General features: G+C 51.4%; 1 protein-coding gene across 1 annotated transcript in view; it reads left to right on the top strand.

Moving 5' to 3' along the window:
- The window catches only part of LOC124468304 (E3 ubiquitin-protein ligase RNF43), a 64,362-nt gene extending 42,086 nt beyond the window's left edge, over positions 1–22,276 (top strand). The window contains exons 2-9 of the mRNA XM_047020974.1: positions 1,627–1,740; positions 17,814–17,888; positions 18,045–18,188; positions 18,653–18,754; positions 18,879–19,043; positions 19,167–19,269; positions 19,359–20,870; positions 21,096–22,276. Of these exons, the coding sequence (XP_046876930.1) occupies positions 1,627–1,740; positions 17,814–17,888; positions 18,045–18,188; positions 18,653–18,754; positions 18,879–19,043; positions 19,167–19,269; positions 19,359–20,870; positions 21,096–21,121 (2,241 nt within the window). The 3' untranslated portion in view covers positions 21,122–22,276. The remainder of the gene's footprint in view (positions 1–1,626; positions 1,741–17,813; positions 17,889–18,044; positions 18,189–18,652; positions 18,755–18,878; positions 19,044–19,166; positions 19,270–19,358; positions 20,871–21,095) is intronic.
- Positions 22,277–23,654: the final 1,378 nt, after the last annotated feature.

Here is a 23,654-nt window from a genome sequence, read left to right as displayed (position 1 = left end):
CCTCTCCTTCTCCCTCTTCTCTCCTCTGAGTCTCTCTCTCTCCTGCTCTCTGCTCACTCCTCTCTCTCCCCCCTCCCTCTCCCTCTCCTCTCCTCTCAGTCTCTTTCTGTCCTGCTCTCTTCCCTCTCCTCTCTCCCCTTTCCCTCTCAGTCTCTTTCTCTCCCCTCGGTCTCTCTCTTCCCTTCTCTCTCTCCCCCCCTCTCCTTCTCTCTCTCTCCTCTTGGTGTCTCTCTCCCCTTCTCTCTCTTTCCCACTATGATGGACACACACAAGCCCTGCGTGATGCATGACGTCAGTCTGTCTCGACTGGGGTGCCAGCTGTTGATGTCACCCCTGGGCCTTTTTAATTTAGGGATTTCCGCTTGGGTGAGACGAGAGTGGGAGCCCTGTGACCTCAGGCCACAGCCACATGAAGAGGCCTGTGGACTAGGCTGGGCTGGGCTGGGCTAGGCTGGGGCAGGCTGGGCTGGGTTAAGCTGGGGCGGGCTGGGCTGGGTTAGGTTGGAGCAGGCTGGGTTGGGCCAGGGTGGGCGAGGGTGGACTGGGCCAGGCTAGTCTGTGCTGGGGTGGGCAGGGCTGGGTTAGGTTGGAGCAGGCTGGGTTGGGCGAGGGTGGACTGAGCCAGGCTAGCCTGTGATGGGGTGGGCTGGGCTGGTCCGGACGGGGCTAGAGTGAACTAGGCCGGGGACTAAGACAGGCAGGGTGGGACCAGGTTGGGTGATGTAAGGGGGGAGTGTGGGTGCAGCTGAGAGAATGATAGTTGTAATGAGGCTTAAGTAGGAGTTTCCTCACACACACACAGACGGTTGCATCCCTTCGTCTCCACCCCTCGGTGATGTCATGGGGACAGGGTGGCTTTTCCGACTCCTTCCCAGGGTTCCGTGCGACCAGCTCCTGGCAGTGGGACTGACAAACACGGCTGTCACCCCTTGAGCTTGTCAAGCCCTTAAACACAGCCTTTCACCAACCATCCAGTCCTTGTCAGAAGGGATCACATAAGAAACCGTTATTCCTTCAGTACTCAGGGATCTGAATAGAGAACATCCTAACCTCCTCCTTGTAGTTCATTCTGGGAGGATGCAGAGGGGGCATTCCAGGCCTCAGCCCCGCTCCTGCCAGCCCGCGTGTCACACTGTAGGTGGTGTCTTTTTTTTACAGCCCACTGTAAACCAGGCGGCTTGGCTTGACACCTTTTCCATAGATTTATTTCTGTAGCCTGTGATAAGGGGAGCTGTTAGTCAAATCGGCGCCCACATATGAAGGAAGTGTCGAATACATCAACCATACGCCATCAATATAGGGAGACACAAGCAGGCAGAGTTAACCAGCACGGCGTCCTTTAATGGTGGGAGACCGAGAGCCGTTTGGTGTCCTCGTTCGTGCTCCTCACACATCAGGTCTTGCCCTGCTGGCGGGGTCACCTCCACCTCGCCATCATGTACACGGTGTCTACTCCCACGCTGGATCGACGTGACAATGTCCCTAAGCGCCGGTGATGAATGTGTGAAGATGTGATGTGACTGACGAGCGTGGTGGAGCTGGGCCTCCCTGACAGTGTGTCTCTCCTGTGTCCTGGAGCCGGGCCTCCCTGACAGTGTGTCTCTCTCCTGTGTCCCCGTGTCCTAGTCGCACCCTCTGTCCCTGTGCAACGCCAGCGAGGACGAGCGGCAGGAGAGCGACTTCATCACCATCGTCAAGCTGGAGCACAAGGTGCCCCGGTGTCTGTCTCTGATCCGCAAGGTGAGACCCCAACGCACGCCCACACATTTTACATTTACATTTAGTCATTTAGCAGACGCTCTTATCCAGAGCGACTTACAGTAAGTACAGGGACATTCCCCCGAGGCAAGTAGGGTGAAGTGCCTTGCCCAAGGACACAACGTCATGTGGCACAGCCGGGAATCGAACTGGCGACCTTCTGATTACTAGCCCGACTCCCTCACCGTTTAGCCACCTGACTCCCTTACACACACACAGACACACTGCTTTTTTGTTGTGCCAAGGGTAGAGGAAACTTGAAAAATGACCCCATGTGCTTTTGAATCGAGATCTGGCCAGATGGCGGCTTGGCTCTCTCTCTGTCTCTGGCCCCACCATGCTCTCTTAGATCTAGACTTAATGGAGGAGGCTTAGAGGAATCGTTGGCAGGTCTTGAATGTGATAGCAAGGATGCTGGCGATGGCTGTGATGTTCCCGGGACAGGGCCCCGGTCTGGCAGGGGTGTCTGTCCTGCTATGTGCCCGTGGCACAGCGCCCCTGCTTCCTGGCTCTGGATGTGAGGCCGGGAGGCTCCAGCTGTCCCTGCCTGTATCCTGACCAGCAGAAGCAAGCAGTTGTCGTTCCCTGTCTCGGCTCCTGCACAGGCAGGACAGATGCAGTGGCCAGGCTCTGGGCCTGGGTGTTCACTCCTCTTATCTACACGGTGCACACAGCAGCTCGAAGCCTACCAGGAGAGATACATCTCAAGGATTAGGCATGAAATAGATGCTACGTTTCTATTTTTTCCCACAGTTTTTTTTTCTTCTATAAATTAAATCTCTCAAACTTGTCAGTGTAATTGACTTACTCAACCTACTTTACAGTCCTTAAAGATTAATTTCTCCCACCCCCTCTGCTGTTCCTACTGGCTTTACTGAGGAGCAGGTGATGAAGAACTGCCCCTCAAACCCAGCTCTAAACTGCTTTGAATAAATCTTTATTGGCAACACTTTGTTGTTCCCTAAACAAAACACTCTGTCTTGCCCTCATGCTAAAGCGCCCTCGAACAAAAGCCGTATCCACAGGCAGCCTCTCTGTCCCGGCAGATAGGCCTGGAGATCAGGGAGAGATCTGTCTTGTTGTTTTGGTGTAAGTCTGGAAAGTATGTGTTGCTATAAACTGTGCTCCAGCCACCTGCATCCTTGTTTCCTTTGTGAGATTCAAAGGCTTGGTTTTTTTGGGGGCCGATTTCAAAGGAATTTTGCATCTGCAGAATAGTTTGCAGGATGGGATTTAAGGAGTATGAATGAAATGTGGATGCACGGCCTAGTCCAGGTTTGGCCAGCATCGACTTCATGTTCCAGATCAACTTGTTTACAGTGTGACCCTCCCACACATTGACAGACACTCAGACGGCCACAGCGGCCTCATGTTGCAACGCACGCAGCTCAGAATAGACCTTTAAGCAAACAAAGTCAAACTGAGACTACAGAGGATAAGGTTTCATTGTTGTCCTTTGTTTTTATTTAGGTTTTTCCCAGTTTCCAATCCCTGCGACGTTGCGCACGCCGGGGACGTGCCAAATTCCTTTCCCGATTTGTGGCGACTTTTCACCCAAACGTCCTCTAACCTTCGTTCCGCGGCCTGGACTCGACGGTTCTTCTGAGGCACTCTGAAAGCCAGCGTTGGGGGAGATCACAGACCTCTCATTATAATCAGATTTGATCTCTTAAGGACCGAGTTCTCTTCTAAATGTAAATCTCACTGACACAGCAAATGTACCCACTGTGTAGAAAATAGCTCTCGTCGTCCAATGCTCTTCCTCTCGTCCCATTCCATGTTTTCTCCAGGAGATGCTTTCTAGGAGGTAAAGTAGGTCTCTGGAGCTTTAGTACAACACACAGGAGTTGGAAAGATGTCTGCGTACTTGTTTTTGGGGCCGGGTCTAAGCCAGGGTCATACAGCACTACCTAGTAACAGGCCTCAGAGTTTTACTCCAAGGAAATCTATCATAGTCTACACTGTTTTGTCCTGTGTTCCCAGACCCAGTACCCAAACAAAATGACCGTAGACTATAAGGATTCCCAGGAAATATCCATAACAAACCAGTTGGCCTTGTGTTCTACCTAGCAACAGTTTGTGAATGAATGCATGTTTTGCCTTGTAGACACAGTGGAACTGCATGGACTGAGAATGTTTTGGAGCCGAAGCGAGAGCTTTCTCAGTTTAGCCACAAAGCTCTGTTGTATGAAACAGCAGGTAGAAGAGAACATCCCTCTGAAAGCACCACTCAGAGCTCTCAGAACGTTCCGGGCCTTTGGTCTGTGCCCGGGCTTGTCGGCTCCCATAGAATGTGTTTCTTATTGATTCACCTCTTCTAAGATGAAAGGATTTCTAACTTGATTGTACAGTAATCCTGGTATAAAAGCAGAGCGCTGTGTGTATGTGTTTGCACACCGGCTTGTTTGTGTGTATCGATGCTACGGTTTGTGTGTGTGTGTCTCAGGGAGGTTACAGGAAGAGTAGCCCGAGTGACAGGAAGTGCTAGAAAACAGGGGAAATCCGTGGAAGGAGTAATGAATCAGGACCCCCGTGACAGTGTTTTTGTCTTCTCCTCTGATAGTTGCCATGGTGTGTGTGTGTGTGTGTGTGTGGTAGAGGGGTGACATTGACCTCAGGCTGTTCCTGTCTGGTGTTGTGGAGGCTGAGTAAGGGCTGGCAGCTCTGTCTGCTCCTGGCCTGTTTTCTTCCAGTAGCTAAGGTCTAACGTCTAGAACTCAGGGGAGAGGAATCAAGACAGAACGCTGGGGAACATCTGGAAAAAGGGGCCGAATCGAGCTTCGAGGGAAATGCAAAAAGCAGCAGGTACACACTCTGACATCTCAGAGTGAAATGTTTCAGTGCGTAGCAGACTCCTGGATCGGCTTTGATTTTTCCTCTGAAAGAAATCCATCAGTTGGAGACTCCTTCCTAGAAATCGTAATCAATGATTCCCCTTTGATTTGTTGTTCCTGTAAGCCACGCTCTTCCTTTTCGGTTACAAAGCCCGCTACATTCCTCCAGAATGGAGACAGGCCTTTCTCAGCAGGCCACCAGAGATGTTTGAAGCAGACAGCAGCTCTGTGGCATCGCCCTGGTGTGCTGACCCCTCACTGACAGCCCCGTCCACCCCCTGCCTGGTCCTGTCCTGGCCCTGACTCTTCCTGGCCCCCCTCTCAGCTCTCCTCCAGATGCACCCCCCTACCCCCCCCCTCCCTGGCCTGCCATACGGACGCACCACGGCCCAGAACTACTTTATGCACCTTCGGCTCCTTTTTAAAACCTTTCAGGCATACTGAAAAACAGAGGAGAGAAAAAAAGCCTGCCCTAAAAAAACAAAACCGTTTCACCGCAGAAATCTGAAATAGCCTTTGCATACACCTGTATGAAAGGATAGAGAAGCATGTGGTGGGACCTACAGGGTCTGTTCTTCCTGTTTCTGCCTTGTTTACTAGGAGGTCAAGATAACAGTGCCCTTCTCTCTCCCACACCCTCAGAGAGTGCGCTGTGTGTCATCTCCACTTTTATGTATCAAGCTTTTCCCTCCCTGTGTATTCGTCTGACTGAAACATTTGTCTGACTGTGTTGACCTCACTATCAAGTATTAGACCGTGTGAATGAAATGAATGGGGAGTATTGTGCACTGCCAACCACCTCGAATATTTCTACTGTTGTTACCCCGAGCTGTTGACAGAAGCTGTTTTGCTTGAACTTTTTAAACCCCCTCCACCATAGGCGATGCATGCCTTCCATTCTCTCCATAGAAAGGGAAGGATTAATAACTAATCACCTCTTTATGTGTGTGTGTGTGCGCGTGTGTATGTGCATCTGTGTGTGTGCGTGTCTGTATGTGTGCCCGTGCGTGCGTGTGCATGCATGCGCCGGACCCCAGTGTGCCTTTCCTCCTCTATTTCCTCTATTTCTAAAGTTAAACTGAGCTCAGCTGCACATGAGCTCCAGGGGCCCTGAGTGTTTACCTGCAGCTTTGCCGTTAACTGACAGGCTGATTGATTCTCCTCTCATATCAGCTTTCCAGAGGCCGTGAGTGTGTTCATGCGGTAGGTAGGTAGGTAGGTAGGTAGGTAGGTAGGTAGGGAGGGAGGTAGGGAGGTAGGGAGGGAGGGAGGGAGGTAGGGAGGTAGGGAGGGAGGGAGGTAGGGAGGGAGGTTGGTAGCAAGGTATCACAGTAGGCAGCAGGGAAGGAGGTATTTTCCCGACCCAGTGCCTCTGTCTCTCCCACTGCCTCCATAAGGTTTACGAGCTGATATTATCAGGGAAGCGCCGGCCACACTCACAGGCCTTTTGATAAAGCAAAACAATGGAGACCTTTGTGGAGGCCTTCCCCCCCCCCGTCCACCATCATATACACACACGGGTACTCACACAAACACACGCGCACAGATATGAGTCCACACACACACTGGTACACCCACGACACACGTGCACGCAAGTGCACAGAGACCCAACGAACACACGCGCACGCTGATGCCAACATCAGCTGCAGTGTTCTCCACACTGTTCTCCAGTGTTCTCCACAGTGTTCTCCAGTGTTCTCCACAGTGTTCTCCAGTGTTCTCCACACTGTTCTCCAGTGTTCTCCACAGTGAGTCTCTCCATGGTGCCAAAAGAACAAAGTATTCCAACAATGTGGAGGAAGGAGGAGCAGGCTGGGGCCTGTGGTTCAGGGAGGAGGTGAGGTCAGCCTGCAGTGCTTCTGCTGCCCTGCCTGGGCTGACCTGCTCTCTGCCAGGGGCATCAACCTGACCCCCCCAGCCTCCACACTCCTGCTGCTGTCCGCCATGCCTGTCGGGGCTGTGTCACGCTAGCATGCTAGCTCTGGGGATTCTATGGAGAGGAATTTGGGAAATGTTTTGAAAGGAACTCAAATGATTGTTGGCTAGCTGAGTTGGATGTTGTTGATATTGTCGATAGCTTAAGCTAACTGTGTTTCCTTCGGCATACAGAACTTTCGATGGTCAGTTTTTTTATTTTATTCCAAAAGCTACCCAGACTGTCATCCCGTGTTTATGCTTTTGTAAGAAAGACATATATTAGTGTGTGTGTGTGTGCTTGTGCCTGTGTGTGTGTATATATATATGTGTGTGTGTGTGTGTGTGTGTGAAGACCAGTGTAGGTTAAACTGTGGTAGTGAGCACCCACCCACACACACAAGCAGGCGACACAGTAAACAATCTGTGTGCCATAGAGCCGTCTAGAGGGCCAGCCTGTGTTCGCCTGTGAGGAGCAGGTCCCAGTTGTCGAGGCTCTCGATGAGGCATCTGCTGCGTTTGAAGTCCAAGGCCAGGCGCGCGGGACCATAAGTCTTCCGCTGTCGTCACGGAGACTGCCGAGTGCATTCCCGTGGGAACAGGCCAGAGGATACTACTAGGGGTGTGGCAGCGATGTCACCGAAGTCCACATCTAGCCTCAGTGACACGGGTCCCTGTTTGATTCATTTACTCATATCCAGGCAGGAAGAAATGATCACCCACAGTTGTGTAATTATTCACATCATCGGGTCCATGTTTTCTGTATCGATTTCCGGGGAGCAACAGCAGTGGTGGTGTGGTGCCTAAGGTGTGCTGTACCTCCAGTCTGCCCCTCCCTCTGTGACTGGCACCTGCCTACGGTGCTGGATCCTCGGCAGTGACCCAGCGATGGCCCCAGACCCAAAGCACACACAGCTCCTCGGGAGAATGAACTCAATCGGATGTAATCGCTGCATCCAAACTATGTGAAAGCCTCCAGTCAGGAGTGCTGTGATGTGAGGCCCAGCCCCAGGCGGCACCGAGTGCTGAATGAACGCAGCCTCGGCATGAAGAGAGAACAAACTTGTTGCTTTCCTTAATTACAGACTTCGTTTTGCGATGCCTTTTTTTTTTCTTTCCCCTTCTTCTTCCCTCGCTCGCTGCTACGACTGCTGTAGGAATAACAGTGTGGATGAGGACAAGAGGCCCCTTGCTGTCACTTTATACCTGAGTCGGCCATCTGGCTGTCTCCCAGTTTCACAGCTACTGGAGGCTGGATGGCCGGAGGTGTAAGTTGGATATGTGGACCTGTCCTCCAGGCTGCGTTCTGGTCATGGCAAGAGGCCAGGGCATGAAAGTGAGGTCTAGCTGCAGGCCTGGCTGAGCTGTGGTGCACTGTACCTGGGGGGGGGGATTAGAGAGCCAGGCTGCATGCTTCAACACAGGGCAGCTTTTAGTGAGGACCTGCCTGCTATTGTAGATGCTGAACAATGAGGGGAATACTTCAGGTTTCCCTCCTCAATGGGGAAGTGCATTCCTGGCTTTGTGTCGCTTCATAACAAGTGGAGCGGTATGCGTTTCGCCCGCCGCCGCCGTTTCGGGGGGGGGGGGGGGGGGGGGGGGGGTTATTTTCGCCGCTCAAAGTAAAGAGTCTGAGAGCAAGCATGCCTTCTGTTATTCCCATGTAATCTGCCGTTTCAGGTGTGCAGGTGGCATGGAGAGAGAGGAGATAGAAATCTGAGCGCGACTGATGGAGTAAGCTGTTGTCTGAGAGGTGCTGGGAAGGGGGGGGGGGGTTGCAGGTGATATTAGTCTGGAGGGGTGGCTTTAATGGGTGAAAAGTGGGTGTGGGTGGGTGGGGAGGGGTCGACCTCGGGATTAGGCTGGGCGTATGGAACGTCTGGGTGGGGGTGGGGGAAGCGGTGAGCTCAACTCTGCGCTAAGGGGAGGCAGGTGCACGGGTGATCAACCTTTATGGAGGGTCCTCCTTGAGAAGGGGGAGCTCCTGTGAGGGTCAGTCAGCATGGAGCTGGCCAGTAGCTCTGCAGTGCTCCGGCCTCCTCCCAGCCCCTGCTTCACCCCACACCGTGTCACCATGGCGATCCCCTGACCCCGGGAAGAAGGTGATGGTGCGGGGGGAAGGGGGGGGGGTCAATGCTAAACAGATGTCACCTTCAGGATCAGAGTCCAGCACGGAGCCTTAGAATATACCGGAGCGATCAGTCCTACGTCACGACGGAGTGATGACAGGATGGACGTGAGAGCCGTGTTTAGACTAGACGGAGAGTTGAGCGTTACCACGGGAACTGAGCGTGCTGTTTACAGTACATACATTTTATTTACTGAATTTTATTGCCAGTGTAGATTTGGGTTGGATGTTTGGACCGGTCAGGATGCAGTGCTTTCAGCTCAGCCCCTGGTTGTGTGGGAGAGGAGACATCTGTTCCATGGGTAGTGTGTTTCATCAGCCCCACAGACAGCCTGCTCTGTCTGTCGCTTACCTGCAAGAACGTCCAACATACTGATTGGAACCTCTGGGTTTTTTTTCTTTCTTATTTTTTCAGTTTTTTTTTTTCTTCCAAATGAACTGTACTGTCTCTCACTCACGCATGCACACGTGTACCACACACACACACACACACCATCAGAAACACATGCAGTCTTTCCTTTCTGATCTTTACGACCTGTCAGTAAGTGTCTAATTTATGTTCACCACAGCCCCTCATTGGCAGCTTTATAATTGTCACACATTAATATTCTGGGGCCCTGCCAGCACTCCTCCAGGCTCTCTCTCTCTCTTTATCTCTCTCTCTCTTTATCTCTCTCTCTCTTATCTCTCTCTCTCTCTCTCTCTCTCTCTCTCTCTCTGCCAGCACTCCTCCAGGCTCTCTCACTCTCACTCTCACTCTCTCTCTCTCTCTCTCTCTCTCTCTCTCTCTCTCTCTCTGCCAGCACTCCTCCAGGCTCTCTCTCTCTCTCTCTCTCTCTCTCATACCCTGTATTTCATTTACATTCTCACTTCTTTTAGAGGAGATGGAACATTCTCCCCCCCAGAGGTGTGTGCATGACTCTACAGATCGTCAGCTCCAGTCTCCAGCTCCAGTCTCCAGCTCCAGTCTTGGACTTGCTGCCGTTGGTGCCTGATAAATATAGACTCGGAGGCGCTGAAATAGCTCATCAAACTCCTTCCTCAGATCTCCACGCATAAAGCGTGAGGAATTTAATGGTCTCTTTTTGATTGCCTGCGTGTTCTGTACTTTTGTCGATAGATGAGTGACAGCTTATTTCTTCTCTCTATCTCTCTCTCACGTGCACGCACACACACACAACTTCCCCCCACTCTGTCCCCCCCCCCCCCCCCCCCCCCCCGCTTCTTCCCCCCTTCCTTGAAATGGTCCTAGATCTGCCAGCACATGAGAGGTGGCCGACGTGTCTCGAAGCACACCCCCTTTCCCCTCGCTCTCACAGCAGTAGCTGCAGGAATGGTGGTGGCAGAGAGCAGGGCTTCTTCTGGTCTGCAGGCCAATTTGGGTTTGTTGACAGCACGACCACACGACTTCTAAATGCAAACAGTGAGACGTCTTCAAAGCCACGGAGCAGCAGCCACTTCTCGGAAAAGCTTGCGTGCGTGTGTGCGCGTGTGTGTGTGAGGCTTGTTTGTGCGCGTGTGAATATTTATGCGTACTTGGATGTTTATCCGTTCTCCGAGCTTGGTTCCCCAGACTTGAAGAGGCTGCTCCTTGTATTTTGGAATGCAAAGTGTTTACGTCTCAAGGCGTTCATATTAGCGGGGCGCATCTCTCACTTGTCACTTCAAAGAGAGCGACTCGGGGTCAGGGTTTCGTCAGCCTGTCTTCAGCGCTCCGAGAAGACGAGCTGAGAAAAATGTTGCTCTAAATATAGGGCGCTCTGCCCAGATTACACACATACACACACACACCGAAACAGAGATGGTGCCATTAAAGTAGATGTTAAAATGTTGTTATTAAAATACCTGAATCCCAACCGGTTTGTCCCATTAGAAGATACACCTCTAGCTGGTTGTGGTAGGCAGTAGTGCTTCAGGGCTGTGGTGGAGCTGGGGGAAGCAGTTGGGCTGAACTGGGTTGGGTTGGGTTAGGCTAGGCTGGGCTGGGCTAGGCTAGGCTGGATTAAGCTAGGCTAGGGTGGGCTGGACTTGGCTAATGTACTGTAGGCTGGGTTAAGATGGGCTGGGTTGAGTTAGGCTGGGCTGGGCTGGGCTATGCTAAAACCTGGCTAAAGGCTGGGCTGGGCTGGGGTATGTTAAATTGTGGCTAAAGGCTAAAAGGCAAAACGTGGTCATGTTGTTTAATTGTAACTTGCTTTACTACATGCTCTTATGGTTCTTCCGTTTGGCACTTATTTTTTGGTTGTTCACAATGTGTGCTTCTTGTTTTGGCTACCCGCAATGCTTTGGGGCTATCTTGTTGTTATTATCAGTGACCTGTGCACTTTGTAAAGCTCTCTTGGAAGTCGCTTTGGATAAAAGCGTCTGCTAAATGAATAAATGTAAAGGCTGGACTGGGCTGGGCAATGCTAAATTTACGGCTAAAGGCTGGGCTGGGCTATGCTATGCTAAATTGGGGCTAAAGGCTGGGCGGGGCTATGCTATGCTAAAACATGGCTAAAGGCTGGGCGGGGCTATGCCATGCTAAAACGTGGCTAAAGGCTGGGCTGGGAGTGGTCAAGGCCAGGAGGAGGATTTCTAACAAACACGAGGCATCTGTCTTCACACTTATAGAGCTGTTGATCTTTTAGCACAGTTCAGGGTTAAGGTCATATACGGCATGTTAAAAAGCCTTGTAACAATCTGACTGCGCTATACATGTTATATGGCCGAGTGTCCCAAATGAATGAATGGTTTTTATTGGGAAGTCAGTTCTAACTGCTCCCTGTCTCTGGCCCTTTGATCTCTGCTGTGGAGCCTAGTCACAGCCTCAGAGGAGGGCGTCAGGGGCCTCGAACCACCTGCAGAGGGATTACACGTGGAGGAAGACTGGGGGGGTGACATGAGGGTAATACCGGACTGTTGGCTTGGCTTTGAAAGCTTTGTATGGTACATGATAAGAGGCTCCTGGTTTCATGTTGAACATGCTCACATAGTCGGTCTCACTCTGAGACACCTCTGTTGACCTTGTGAAACCTTCAATGAACAGAAGGAGAGACTAAAGCATAGGGTCTAGTCAGATGTCTGTCTCCAGGTGACCTCTGACCTCTGATGACGACGATCAGAAGAGCTGGATGGCGTGAAGGTCTCTATCCTGGTGAAGGTCAGAGAGACATTGTGATGGTGTAGCCCACACCAGACCACACTTGATTTGATTATTTCCCTCGACCTCTCCCTCCCTCTCTCCTCTTCTCTCTGTCCGTGTGCGGGGCAGTGCCTGATTCTCATTGTGCAGGCTGGCTCATCAGCCCCCTTTTGAGGGGTGCATTAGAATGTTGTTTTTATATAGCAGCAAGCAGAGGCATGCTGAGCTTCTTTTGAACTGCTCTGTACAAACAGATGGAGGTTTTTACGCTGCCTTTATGAGATTAAGTGAAACATTCCCATAAAAAAAACATTTCCCTGTGCCCCTGGGCCTCTCTCTCCCTCTCTTACCCTCCCTCTCTCCTTCTCTCTCCCCCACCCTCTCTCTCTCTCTCTCTCTGTTTCTTTACATCCAGTTTGCCTCAGGCCTGGGCAGAGGCACCGAGCTGTAAGCACAGTGAACAGTAGACCAACAAACATTTCCCCAGACAGACAAACTCAGCGTCTCCCTGAGATTCGAGCAGAAAGACTAGCAGCTTCTCCCTCCACTCTGGCTACAGGTTGTTGCCAAAAAAACTGTCTTGGGGGTCTTATCTTGGGTTTGGATATTTTCAACCCCCCTCCTTAAAGCGGTATGAGTTCAGATATATTGTTTTGGGGATGAGGAGTCCAGCTGTGTACACCACACTGTACCCAAGACTGTGAAACTGATAACAAGGATGGGAGCAGATCCTCTCAGAGGCCTTGTGGATTGTTACTGCTTTCAGTTCCTCGCTCCTCTGTGTTGGCCTCACATAGCAAGTGTGTGTGTGTGTTTGTGTGTGGGTCTGCATGTGTGTGAGTGTCACATGGCTGGCGGGTAGGTTTTTATGTGTGCGTGTGTTTGCTCTGTAGAAAGATACAGCTTTCAGAGCACAGCCTGTTCCAAGAGGGAATTCCTGATGGCTTACTAGAGCTGTTGAATGAGATGGAGGGCTCAGAATGGGAGGAGGGAGGGAGGGAGGGAGGGAGGGTGGGTGGGTGGGTAGGTAGGGGGTTACTCCAAGACATTAGGAGGGGTGGCAGGTTCTCACTAACAGGTCTGATTAAAAAACAGGATGCGCTCTGAAAACAGGAACATTATCTGCCTCTTGAAAGGGCAGGAAAGGCCTCTAATTGGCTTCCCCTGTTCTCAGCCCTGCCACTCCACTGGTGAGAGAGGCTATCAGGCCCTCTGCAGGGCCTCAGCACAGTCTGTATGTCTCTCTCTCTTTCCCGCTCTCTTTTTCCCTCTCTTTTCCTTCCTCTCTCTCTCTGTCTCTCTCTCCTACTCTTTTATTCTTGAAGAAAGCACAGTTTCTACCATAATCAGTTCTAAAGGAATGTAGCAGCATACTGACACTCTTGTAAAGAGACGTTTTAGACGTTAAGTATCTGACTTAGATTTATTAGATTTTTTTATTATTTTTTTTAAGAGAAGATTCTTGGCTCCGGTCACAGATCTCTTGATTGAGTGCAATACAAATAATAAAATGTTACAAGGCCTCCCTGGAGCTTGGTTGTGTTTAATGTGGCTGAGCTTCTAAGACTCTGTAGCGGTGAGAGACGGGATGAGGCGACAGAAACAAATGTTTTTGATCTGATGGAGATACGAGACGTGGAGAGGATGAGCTGAAGAGCTTTGTGTTTCAGTGTAAACAGGGTCAACCCGACATGCCTCTCTGTACACCTCCATTTCTCTCAGTTCCATCTCTCTCTCCATATCTCCATCTCTCTCTCCATCTCTCTCTCCATCTCCCTCTCCATCTCTCTCTCCCTCTCCATCTCCCTCTCCATCTCCCTCTCCATCTCTCTCTGTTGTCCAACACCAGACACCTCCAGCATATGCACCAGCAGACACATCCCTGGGCCATAACATGTGTTATGTATGGTGCTGTGCTGTGTTGAGGCCTAAAAGGTGTGTGATAAATAAAGCTTTGTTTCTTGGCTCCATCAGCAGCAGCAGGTTCACCCCCCCCCCCCCCCCCCACACACACACACACACACACACATTCACACAACCAGCACCCCCCAGCCCTGCCAGACTCTTTGATGTCTGTATCGGGGATGTTTTTGACAAGTGACAGTGTATCAGATGACGCTGGCCTTTCTCTTTTACTTTGTGCTTTGCATATCAAATCTATGTCACAGACACAGCCGAGGGGGGGAGGGAGGGAGGGAGGGAGGGGAGGGAGAGAGGGAGAGAGGGAGAGAGGGAGAGAGGGAGAGAGGGAGGGAGGGAGGGAGGGGGGAGGGAGGGAGGGAGGGAGGGGGAGCTTTATTGAACACTCAGTGACCCCAGGGTTGGAACACAGAGAACAACACAAACCTCCCCTAGCTCCATACCTGCAGCCACTATTCAGAACTTTTTTCCAGTGTAAGCCTCTGGATGAGTGTGTGGCCAAGCCCAGATTTGTGTGTGTGTGTCAGGGTGGGAAAGGGCTGTGTGGAAGGGGGGGTGGGGTGGGGGCTGGCTGGCTGGCTGGCAGTCTATAAGTCAGGCCCCTCCCCCTTTGGCTAGGTGCTCCTGAAAGCATAGACTAGAGTCTACCTGCCCCAACACGCCCCCTCTCCAACCACCCCCCACCCTCCCACCACTTGCCCCACATCAAAGCAGTTTTGTGAGTAATGGATACCCAGCGGGCCCACGCCCTTTCCTCCTGCAACCAGCACGGCTACGACACAGCCAGCGCTAAGCTCCCCCCCCCCCCCCCCCCCCCTCTCTCTCTCTGTCTCTGTCTCTTTCTCATACACACATACACACTCGAACACACATCCACACAAGTCAGTAGGCTACATCCAGGTATTATACTTTAGCACATTTTGAGGGGTGTCAAGCTCAAGGCTTGACGAAGGAAAAATAAAGTTATAGTTTGGATCGCTGAGTAATCTTGAAGGCTTATCTCCCATTGACACTGTGGACCACACAGAAGAGATACTGTACTGTGCATGCAAGTCTGTTTCACCTTCAAGTCCTGGCAACCACCTGTTCCCAGTGCCGGCAGACTGGATGGCTGTTACTGGACTGTGTGCTTGTGTCCCAGTAATGGTTCCAGTGTGCCGGGCAGAGAGAGACTTCCACCCTGTCCCAGACCTGTAAGCCTCTGACCACTGGACCCTGTCATTACCCATCGGCCATTTCAGCTCCAGAGACTCTCTCTCTTTCTCTCTCTTCTGTTATCCCCACCTCGTATCTTTCTGCTCTCTTCTTTCTCTGCTCTTTTCTCTATCCTTCTTCTGCTCTCCTCTCCTGTCCAACATACCTGCACTCTAAACATATCTAGACATATGCAGACTGAAAGACTTCAACCACACATGGATGTACACAAATAGATCAGGTATAACTCTTTGGACAGGCAGAGTGATATTACATTTCTCCACCCTGATATTCCATACCTGATACTATCTGTGCCCTTACGGCTGTGTGTGTGTCTGTGTGTGTGTGTGTGTGTGCTTGCGTGTGTGTGTGTATCTGCCAGAGTCCCAGGGGTGTAGGGAAGCCCAGAGAGGACATTCAGAGCGTAGCGGCTAGCTCTGTTGCCAGGTCATATCTGCTACCTCTATCAGGGAAAATCTATTGAAATAATTTCCCTCGCTGACACAGAACACCACAAAAGGTCACAGGCATTAATGGATTCCACAGCGCACGTCAAACAAGAGGTTTTGATCTTGTGCACCGCAGGAACGGTCTACCGTGGTGCTGGAACAGCTGCTGTTTCCCCAGCTTCATTGATTATTAGATTTGATCATGTAGGGTTATAAAACTCCAGGATGGATCATGTGCAAGGTTGTTTGGGACCAAATGCCCGATCTTATCTACTGATCCGATGTGTCCTCTCATGTTGTATCTCGCTATGGTGGATGTCTTTAACCACAGAGCTGGATGTTACCCATAACGCCATAACAAAGTCGGAATGTTGCTACATTTCTCCTTGGCTCTCATTTTAATTGCTGTGTTTGGGTCTGAATGTCGTTTGCCTTTGATAGAGACGCAGTAAAGAGCTAAATATAACTCCTGTGAATCATGCCATAGCGGGAGCTTTTTTTTGTTGTTGTCAGTTTCCGGGTCTGTGGGTTTGTCACTGCCATCAGGAGTAGACTGTATTTGGTCCCCATAATGACATAATAGAACCACACAAGCCAATTCTAAAATATATTCATGATTCTCTCCTGAAATGGCTGCTGCGGTCTTTCAGTGGGAACTCTTAGCAGTTCTGTGGTGGAGGCTATATAAAAGACGTGTGTGTGTGTGCGTGTGTGTGTGTGTGTGTGTGTGTGTGTGTGTGCGTGTGTCAGTGCTCAAAGGACCACAAGTCCTGTTTTTCCTTCATGTATAACCAGGATTAGAGGCTAGCTGAGCCTCATGCTGAGCTGGGACCATCCTAACCTCAGGTAGAGCACAGTCCCACATGTGCCGTTACCTCTGTCGCTCACGTGGTGCACGTACACTTGTAATTAGATGACAGCCTTGTTGACATGCCAGGCGCTGGGCACCATATCAAAGACACAGATCTGACCCCGTTTTGACACCGTGACCTTTGAACTCCATCCACACAGCAGCACGCGAGGCATTCCCAGGAATGGGGAGGGGTGGACCTCTGACAGTTTGTGACAGCCTAAGGAAATGAGTATGTTTCTAGTTATGTATTAACGTTCCCTTTTTGTTGTTTGAAGTGTTAAAAAGTGATGTGAGTTCAGAAGGACCGGTCCTCCAAGCGGTTTTCTCATTAACTTGTGATTGATGGACTCAACGAGTGATGGCTTCACCTGAATTTGAGTGTGATGGTTTATGTGGATGTGTGTGAGTTTACATGTGTAGGGGTGTGTGTGTTTGTGTGTAGAAACTATACAGTATACTTGTGTGTGTATGTGCGTGCATGTGTTTGTCGGTTGGCAAAGTCCTCTCATGTGAACCAGAGAGGTATTATTTATTGCCGTGTTTGACCTGGGAGATCAGTTATTCAAGCTTGCGGCTCCTCTTCAATTAGCCCACTGGCAGATCACATTGGAATGTCCACTTTCAGAGCACAGGTGTGGAGACATTTATGAAAAGACTGCCTTTTTCCTTTTTTTCCTCTAACCGTTAGCAAGGTTTTAGTGATGGTTTGAATGCATCTCTTTGCTTTCATAGAACACAATTACACAAACAACTCTCTTGAAGCCAAAGCAAACATTGACACTTTGACATGGACATGGACATGCTTCATGGCACCTGTATTGACTGAGAAAACTCTCTTCAAGTTTCTACTGTTTTGCTGTTCCTGTGCTCAGGATCACTAACTCCCACATTCCCCAGCCCTGCTAAACAGCCATGTTTGTTTGGGTGTGAAACTGGAGAGGGCACACTAGGGACCTATCGTCACCACTGCCCCTTCTCTGCCCAGCCCTCCTCTCTCTCTCTCTCTCTCTCTCTCGCTCTCTCGCTCTCTCTCTCTCTCTCTCTCTCTCTCTCTCTCTCTCTCTCTCTCTCTCTCTCTGTCTCTCTCTCTCCACCTCTATCTCTCTCTCTCTCCACCTCTCTCTCTCTCCACCTCTCTCTCTCTCCACCTCTCTCTATCGCCTGACTCTCCCCACCCCTTTCCTTCCAACAGTCATGGAGGGCTGGCACCTGCAACTTCTCATGTGTCCGCTACCCCCAATCCCCCCCCCCCCCCCCCCCCCAAACCCCAAGCACACACACACACACACACTCACTTTTTGCACACTTCTACTTTTTCTCATACACATTCTGTCCTTTCTGATTCAGGGTTGCCGTATGTTTGAATGCTGACCTACGCACAGTTAGTATTGCTCTCCATAGCCCTCTGCCTAGAGAGCTGTGGGATTGTGTAAGGGAAGGTCTGTACTTTGGCCCCCTGTGTTGAGACTGGGAGAGTGGAGTTTGACTGCCATCTAGTGGTGGGTGTTTAAATCGCATGGCCCAATCAGGCTCAACAAACAGTAACAGTGCTGTTATCCCTTTCCCCTGAGTCCTGATGTGTGATTGTGAGGAGTGTGTGTGTTGACTGTGCGGGTCTCTCCTGTGTGGTCTCCCTCAGGCTCGCCTGGCGCTGGAGAGAGGGGCTCAGGCCATCATCTTCGACGTCTCGGACGACGCCAATGCTGCTCTCGAGGTGAGCAGGAGCCGTCTGGCAGAACAAGCACCGTCTGCTTGAACTCACCTGTTCTCTAACCGCTGTGCCCTTTCCCTTCTTCTGTCCCGTCCATGACCTCCCCCCCCCCCACACACACACACCCACACACACAAACAATAACATATACACATACAGTTGCATTCACAGTCAAATGAAGACTACTTTCCCCATCCGGTGGTGTTGGTGGAGGCTGAGAATGCAGAGAAGCTGATGGGTCTGGTCAACAAGAACGAGGAGGCCAGGGTCCAGATTGATATCATGATGGAGCCCCCCAAATGGGTAAGAGCTGTTTTAGTTTTCCCCCCTCAAATAAAACATAGGATATCAAAACCCCAGCACACCTCTTCAACCTGCACTTCATTCCAACCAACTATCTCCACCACACCACCAACCTCCAGTCCCCCCTCAAAACACAGACTGCTGTATCCGTTCTAGGAAGGCCCCCCCGGGGACAGGAGTGGAGCAGGGCTGCTGTGTGCTGGGCAGGGGAGGAGTGGCAGGCTGGGTGGTTCTGTGTCGGAGGAAGGCTGTTGACTCTGGGTACAGAGTCGGCTTTAGTTCTCCAAGTGTTCTGTAAAAACGGGTCTTATTGTCCGGAGCTGTGGTTATCCACCTGCCTGGCCCATGGTGCTTGGCCAGACGGGTGACCTCCGTTATCAAGCAGCCTGATGACTGATGACTGTTTGGGTTCAGAAAGTAACACATTTCCCTCCCTCTCCTGCTGTCTTTCTCTCCTCTTCCAGCCCCATTACGATGTTGGCATCCTCCTCACTATTGTTCTGGCCATCCTGACCGTAGTCCTGATCTTTGCCTTTCGCTACAAATGCAAGTCCAACAGAACCTGGGTGAGTGACTGCACGCTGACCACATCCTGTGTACGCACGCACCGAAGCATCCTCAGCTGACATCTCCTTTAACGCTGGCCCGCTGTTTCCCCCCCCCCCCCCCCCCCCCCCCCCCACCCCTCAGGACTCAGTCCACCAGCAGACCATGCGGGCCATCGGTCGCCTGGAGACCCGGACCTACAGCTCGGGCTGCTCCGGCTCCCAGCGCCACCGTGGGGGCTGGGGGTCCGCCAGCTCCAACTCCAGCCCCGTGTGCGCCATCTGTCTGGAGGAGTTCCTGGACGGCCAGGTGGGTGGGAGGAGAGGGAGAGAGAGGGGTGGATGAACACATGGATGGATGCATAGTGAGACTGTGAGATGCGGGCTGAGGAGGAGGGGTAGTTCTGCCAGTTGAAAGTGGGTTTGTCTCCAGGACCTGAGGATCATCTCCTGTCGTCACGAGTTCCACAAGGAGTGCGTGGACCCCTGGCTGCTGCAGCATCGCACCTGCCCCCTCTGCATGCACAACATCATGGGTAACAACCAGAACTTCTCTGTCGTGTGAGTGCGGCAGCGTGCGCGTGTGCGCATCAACCCTGTTACTTACTGTCGCTGTCCTCCACAGGCACAGATCTAGCGTCACGCCAGTCCCAGAGGAGTCGAATCCAGCAGACCCCAGAGCACAGCCAGAACTTCCTGCACCCCCACTCCTACGGAGGTCCCCACAGCCACGCCTACTCCCAGCACGCCATCCCCTTCTCCATGAGGCCCCACTACCCCCGCGGCCCCTCCGGACCCTACCCCTCCCTGGGACACTACACTGGCTCCCCGCCTTTGGAGCACCAGACCCTGCGCTTCCTCCCCAGCCGCCCGCTGGGTTCCGGCTGCGGCTACCACCTCCCTGCGGAGGTCCCTGGGAGACCCCACAGGGTGGGGGGCGGCTGCAGGACGGGGGGGCACTACGTGGCGCGCCGCCCTTGCCACGGGTACCGCTCGGCCTGCCCCGCTCAGCGCAGCGCCTCCAGCTCCCGGCTGCATCAGCCGCCCTCCTCCGCCCCCCAGGCCCGCGCCGCGGGGGGCCCACACAACAGGCAGGATGAGGGCAGCTGCTCGGGGGGGAGCTACCACACAGAGCGCAGCGGCTACCTGGCCGACGGGCCGGCTAGTGACTCCAGCTCGGGGCCCTGCCACGGCTCCTCCAGCGACTCGGTGCTCAACTGTACCGACGTTTCCCTGCAGGGCGTCTACGGCAGCTGGTCCACCTTCCGCAGCTCTCTGAGCAGTGACTATGACCCGTTTGTGTACTACGGGCCCGGGCCCGGTCCGGTACGAACGCCACGCAGGAACAGTCTGGAGGCCGGCGCCCGGCCGAGGTCTCTGGACTCGGTGGTGAACAAGGGGGGCTGCCCCGAGGAGCAGCAGCAGACAGTGTTCAGCCACGTCCACTACCACCGCCACAGACACCACCACTACGAGGAGGGGGAGCACGGCCAGGGCCCGGGCAGGGGCTCTGATGAGGAGCAGGGGGCTACGGCTGCTGCAGGCCCCGCCCTAGCTCTGGACAAGGACTCCCCCCTCAAGCACAGCCCCTGCCACTGCCCCATAGTAGACCCCATTGACAGACCCATCCCTGTGACAGAGGACCAGGACCATGAGCCCAGCCCCCCCTCAGGCCCTCCTGTTCTGTTGCCCCCTGCCCCCTTACAGCCCCCTCCGCCCCCCTGCTGCCACCAGGCCCACGGACCCCCCAGCAGGAGGAGCGGGCGGCTGGGAGGCTGTGTAATGGACGGACCCTCTGTGCATTTCCACCAGAGCCTGGACCTGCAGGAAGACTGCAGCATCCACATCCACTACGGCCAGGGACCAGGTTACTGCTGTCCTCCCCCGCCGCCGCCCGAGATGCCCCCCGCCCTGCTGCCTGTGCCTCTCATCCTGGACTCGGGGGCCATAGAGGACTGGCCCTGCTGCGGCGGGGCCCACGTGGTGTGGCAGAAACGGGTGCAGCCGGCCCACTCGGAGCCCCAGCTGCCGGGGCCCGGGGCCCACGTGGACAGGTCCCGCTGTCGGCTCCACCACAGCCCCACCACGGAGCGCAGCATGGACGTTTGTTTATACTGCCAAACGTTACACAATCAGGGTGGGTGTCCCAGTCCTCCACGTTAAACAGTTTGCCTCTTAACGAAGAAGATATTCCCTCCCCCCACACACACACACACTCGTGTACAGTGTATATATTCGGTGTTTCAGTTTTTTTTTTTTTTTTTTTTTATAAGGTGTTCCAGTTTAGATGCTGTGTCGTTTTGAATGATGATTCCTTTGAGTTTGGGGGAAGATGAGTGAAGCTGCTCTGCTCTCTCCACAGGGTCAGAGGAGGAGTCTGGCGTGTGACGCCTCGCTGCATCCCCAACGTCACGCTGCTACAAAGGAGCCGGAATGGACAAACATATCATTGCGTCGTCAGCCAGTTTTCTCAAGTCTTCCAAATAATTCCACATTGCACCTGCTTTTAGACTACAGGTCCCAGCCTCCCCAAGTCCTCAGAGCTCAGCTGTCTTGCTAACAGTGATCAAAACGAGGAGATTGTGTATTGACTGATTCTAAAGTTAGTTTCCACCATCAAATAAATCGAGATAAGCACAAATATTGACTTCAAAGTCTGTGTTAGAAGTACATGATGTCAATATGTGGTTCTGAGGTTGGAAGGTTAGTCTTCACAACATGGCTTCATGCCGAAGCAGAGACTGGGAGGTTTTCCCCTGAAGCAACATTCACATGACAAAGGGGAAATGTGTTTTGTTGTACGTATTTTATTCAAAATCACAGGAAGAATTCAATACCGACATGAAGTCCCCATGCTCCTTGGTGACCACTAAAATGATCCCAGTTTAGACTGTTAATCCTCACTGACATGCTGTTCCAGTCACGCTCCGACGCAGGAATAAGTGGTCCGCTGATTAGGTTATTGATTTGCTGAATCCTTGATTGATAGATAACCTGATACACTCAAGGTACTGGTCATTCTTACTCTCCTGCCCCCTAGTTTGTTGTCAACAATAAGGTGGTAATCATTGGAAACGTTGTTGGCTTGCCAGTCTACCTCAAATCATGTTTGTTTAGTTCCACTGTTAAGGGGTTGATAAAGGTACTGTTGGAGCTGCTGAAGTTCTCCTTTACCACGGAGCTACGTAGGAGATGGGAGGCTCCTGTCGGACAAACAGAGAAGGTTTCTGTCTCAGTAATCCCAGACAGTGAACATGAAGATAGGTCACTGAGGCTAGCATGGGGCTGGTGTTGGTTAATTCAATAATGGCAGCTGTTTATCACAATTAGTTTGTGTTTTGGTTCTTTTTTGTTTTGTTTTTTTTTGTCTGTAATTTTGCTATCATTGTTAAAACAACCAGATTGACTGAAATGTGTTCACTCACGACAAGCTATTTTTTGTTTGTTTAGTTTTTGTTCAGTTTTTATCTTGCCATTTCTCGTATTGTTAGTGGTTACCTGTTATGTTTCATCTGAGTGCGGTTTTGTGTGGGGGTGTGGGAGGGGGGGAGGAAGGGGGAGGAAGGGGGAGGGGCCTCCGGGATCAGCATCCAGTAACATGAGCCTTAGGCTCCTGAAGGACATTCACCATGTACTTAGCTCCGCCCCTCTCAGACCCACTAGACAACCACATCACACGTCCCTAACAAGGACAATCTCTTTCATCGTCTTCCAGCATAGAAAGCTCACCATGGGTGCTTTAGAATATACATGATTGCAATCACATAACTGGAGTAAAGCCATGCTAATTTGACTTTGGGATCGTAGGGTACCAAGCATTGACCAAATCTGTGTAGTAAATGTCTGGTGTGCTCAGTCAAGCACTTACCCGGAATTTCTGACTTAAAGAGGCAGATCCTGAGGTGAAACCTCTCAGGAGATCAAAAACACTGGAAGAATGTTCACAGGCTGAGGAAAAGAACCCAAACACCATAGAAATCTCAGAAGTCATAACAGATGTGTTGTTAAACTCCCAATATAATGTTGTACTTGAATACATATTGAGGTTCGATGAAAATGTGAAAGGGGACTGTTCAACCCGGCAGTCAAACTGTCAAGGACGTTAACCTGAAAGAGCCCACCATGCCTTCTTCAGCCAGAGAGCCAGCAGCACTTAAAACATTAACATCCAAATGTGATTTGGCGCATCATGGAGCACACTAGCAACAGTCAAGTCCTCTACTGTCTCTACTGGGTGGCTTGGTTCTGATCAATCATTAGTGCCTTATTGATTCAGTTGCAATTGATACACAAGTCTCTGTCAAAGTTTCAGTCAGCTTCATATCAATTTAAGTAGTGTTCTTAGCGTGAAGCCCAATTCATGTCAATACTCGTCATTTTTAACCAAAGAAACGTTATAGAAGCAAACAATTTTCCATGTGTCTCAGATTATACTTCATCGGCAGAGGGGAAACAAGTTGCATAGACATGGAAATATATGCACATTTGCTAATGACTTCTTAATTACAGCCACCATTGCAATCCCATATTTCAAATGTATTTTATGGTCTTTGAGTAATACATTCAGATGGTTTGTTTTTATGTTATGAATTAGATAATAGATGGGTCCCTCAACCTAAAATGAAAATGACTGAATTACAGCCAGCACTTTGGCTTTAAAAATATTTTACCTGAAAAATTAAGGATAGAAATGAATCAAAAAGAGAATAATTGAAGCACACGAAAGAACACAACTACCATTACATGGAAATAACGCATCAATAAAACGTCACTGAATGCTCAGGGCGATTTTATCATTTTAGGGTCCTCAAATGTTTGTACTTATGTTTGTCTTTGAAAGCATAATGAGCTGAAACTGCCTTTTTCTAATAGAGCACAATCCCTCAAGAAATTCTTTAAGGGATCTGTCAGTATATTTTGG

This window comes from Hypomesus transpacificus, chromosome 5 (genome assembly GCF_021917145.1).
Source record: "Hypomesus transpacificus isolate Combined female chromosome 5, fHypTra1, whole genome shotgun sequence".
Classification (NCBI taxonomy): domain Eukaryota; kingdom Metazoa; phylum Chordata; class Actinopteri; order Osmeriformes; family Osmeridae; genus Hypomesus; species Hypomesus transpacificus.
Note: the sequence above shows the minus strand (reverse complement) of the source record. Positions and strands in the feature narration are given on the sequence as shown.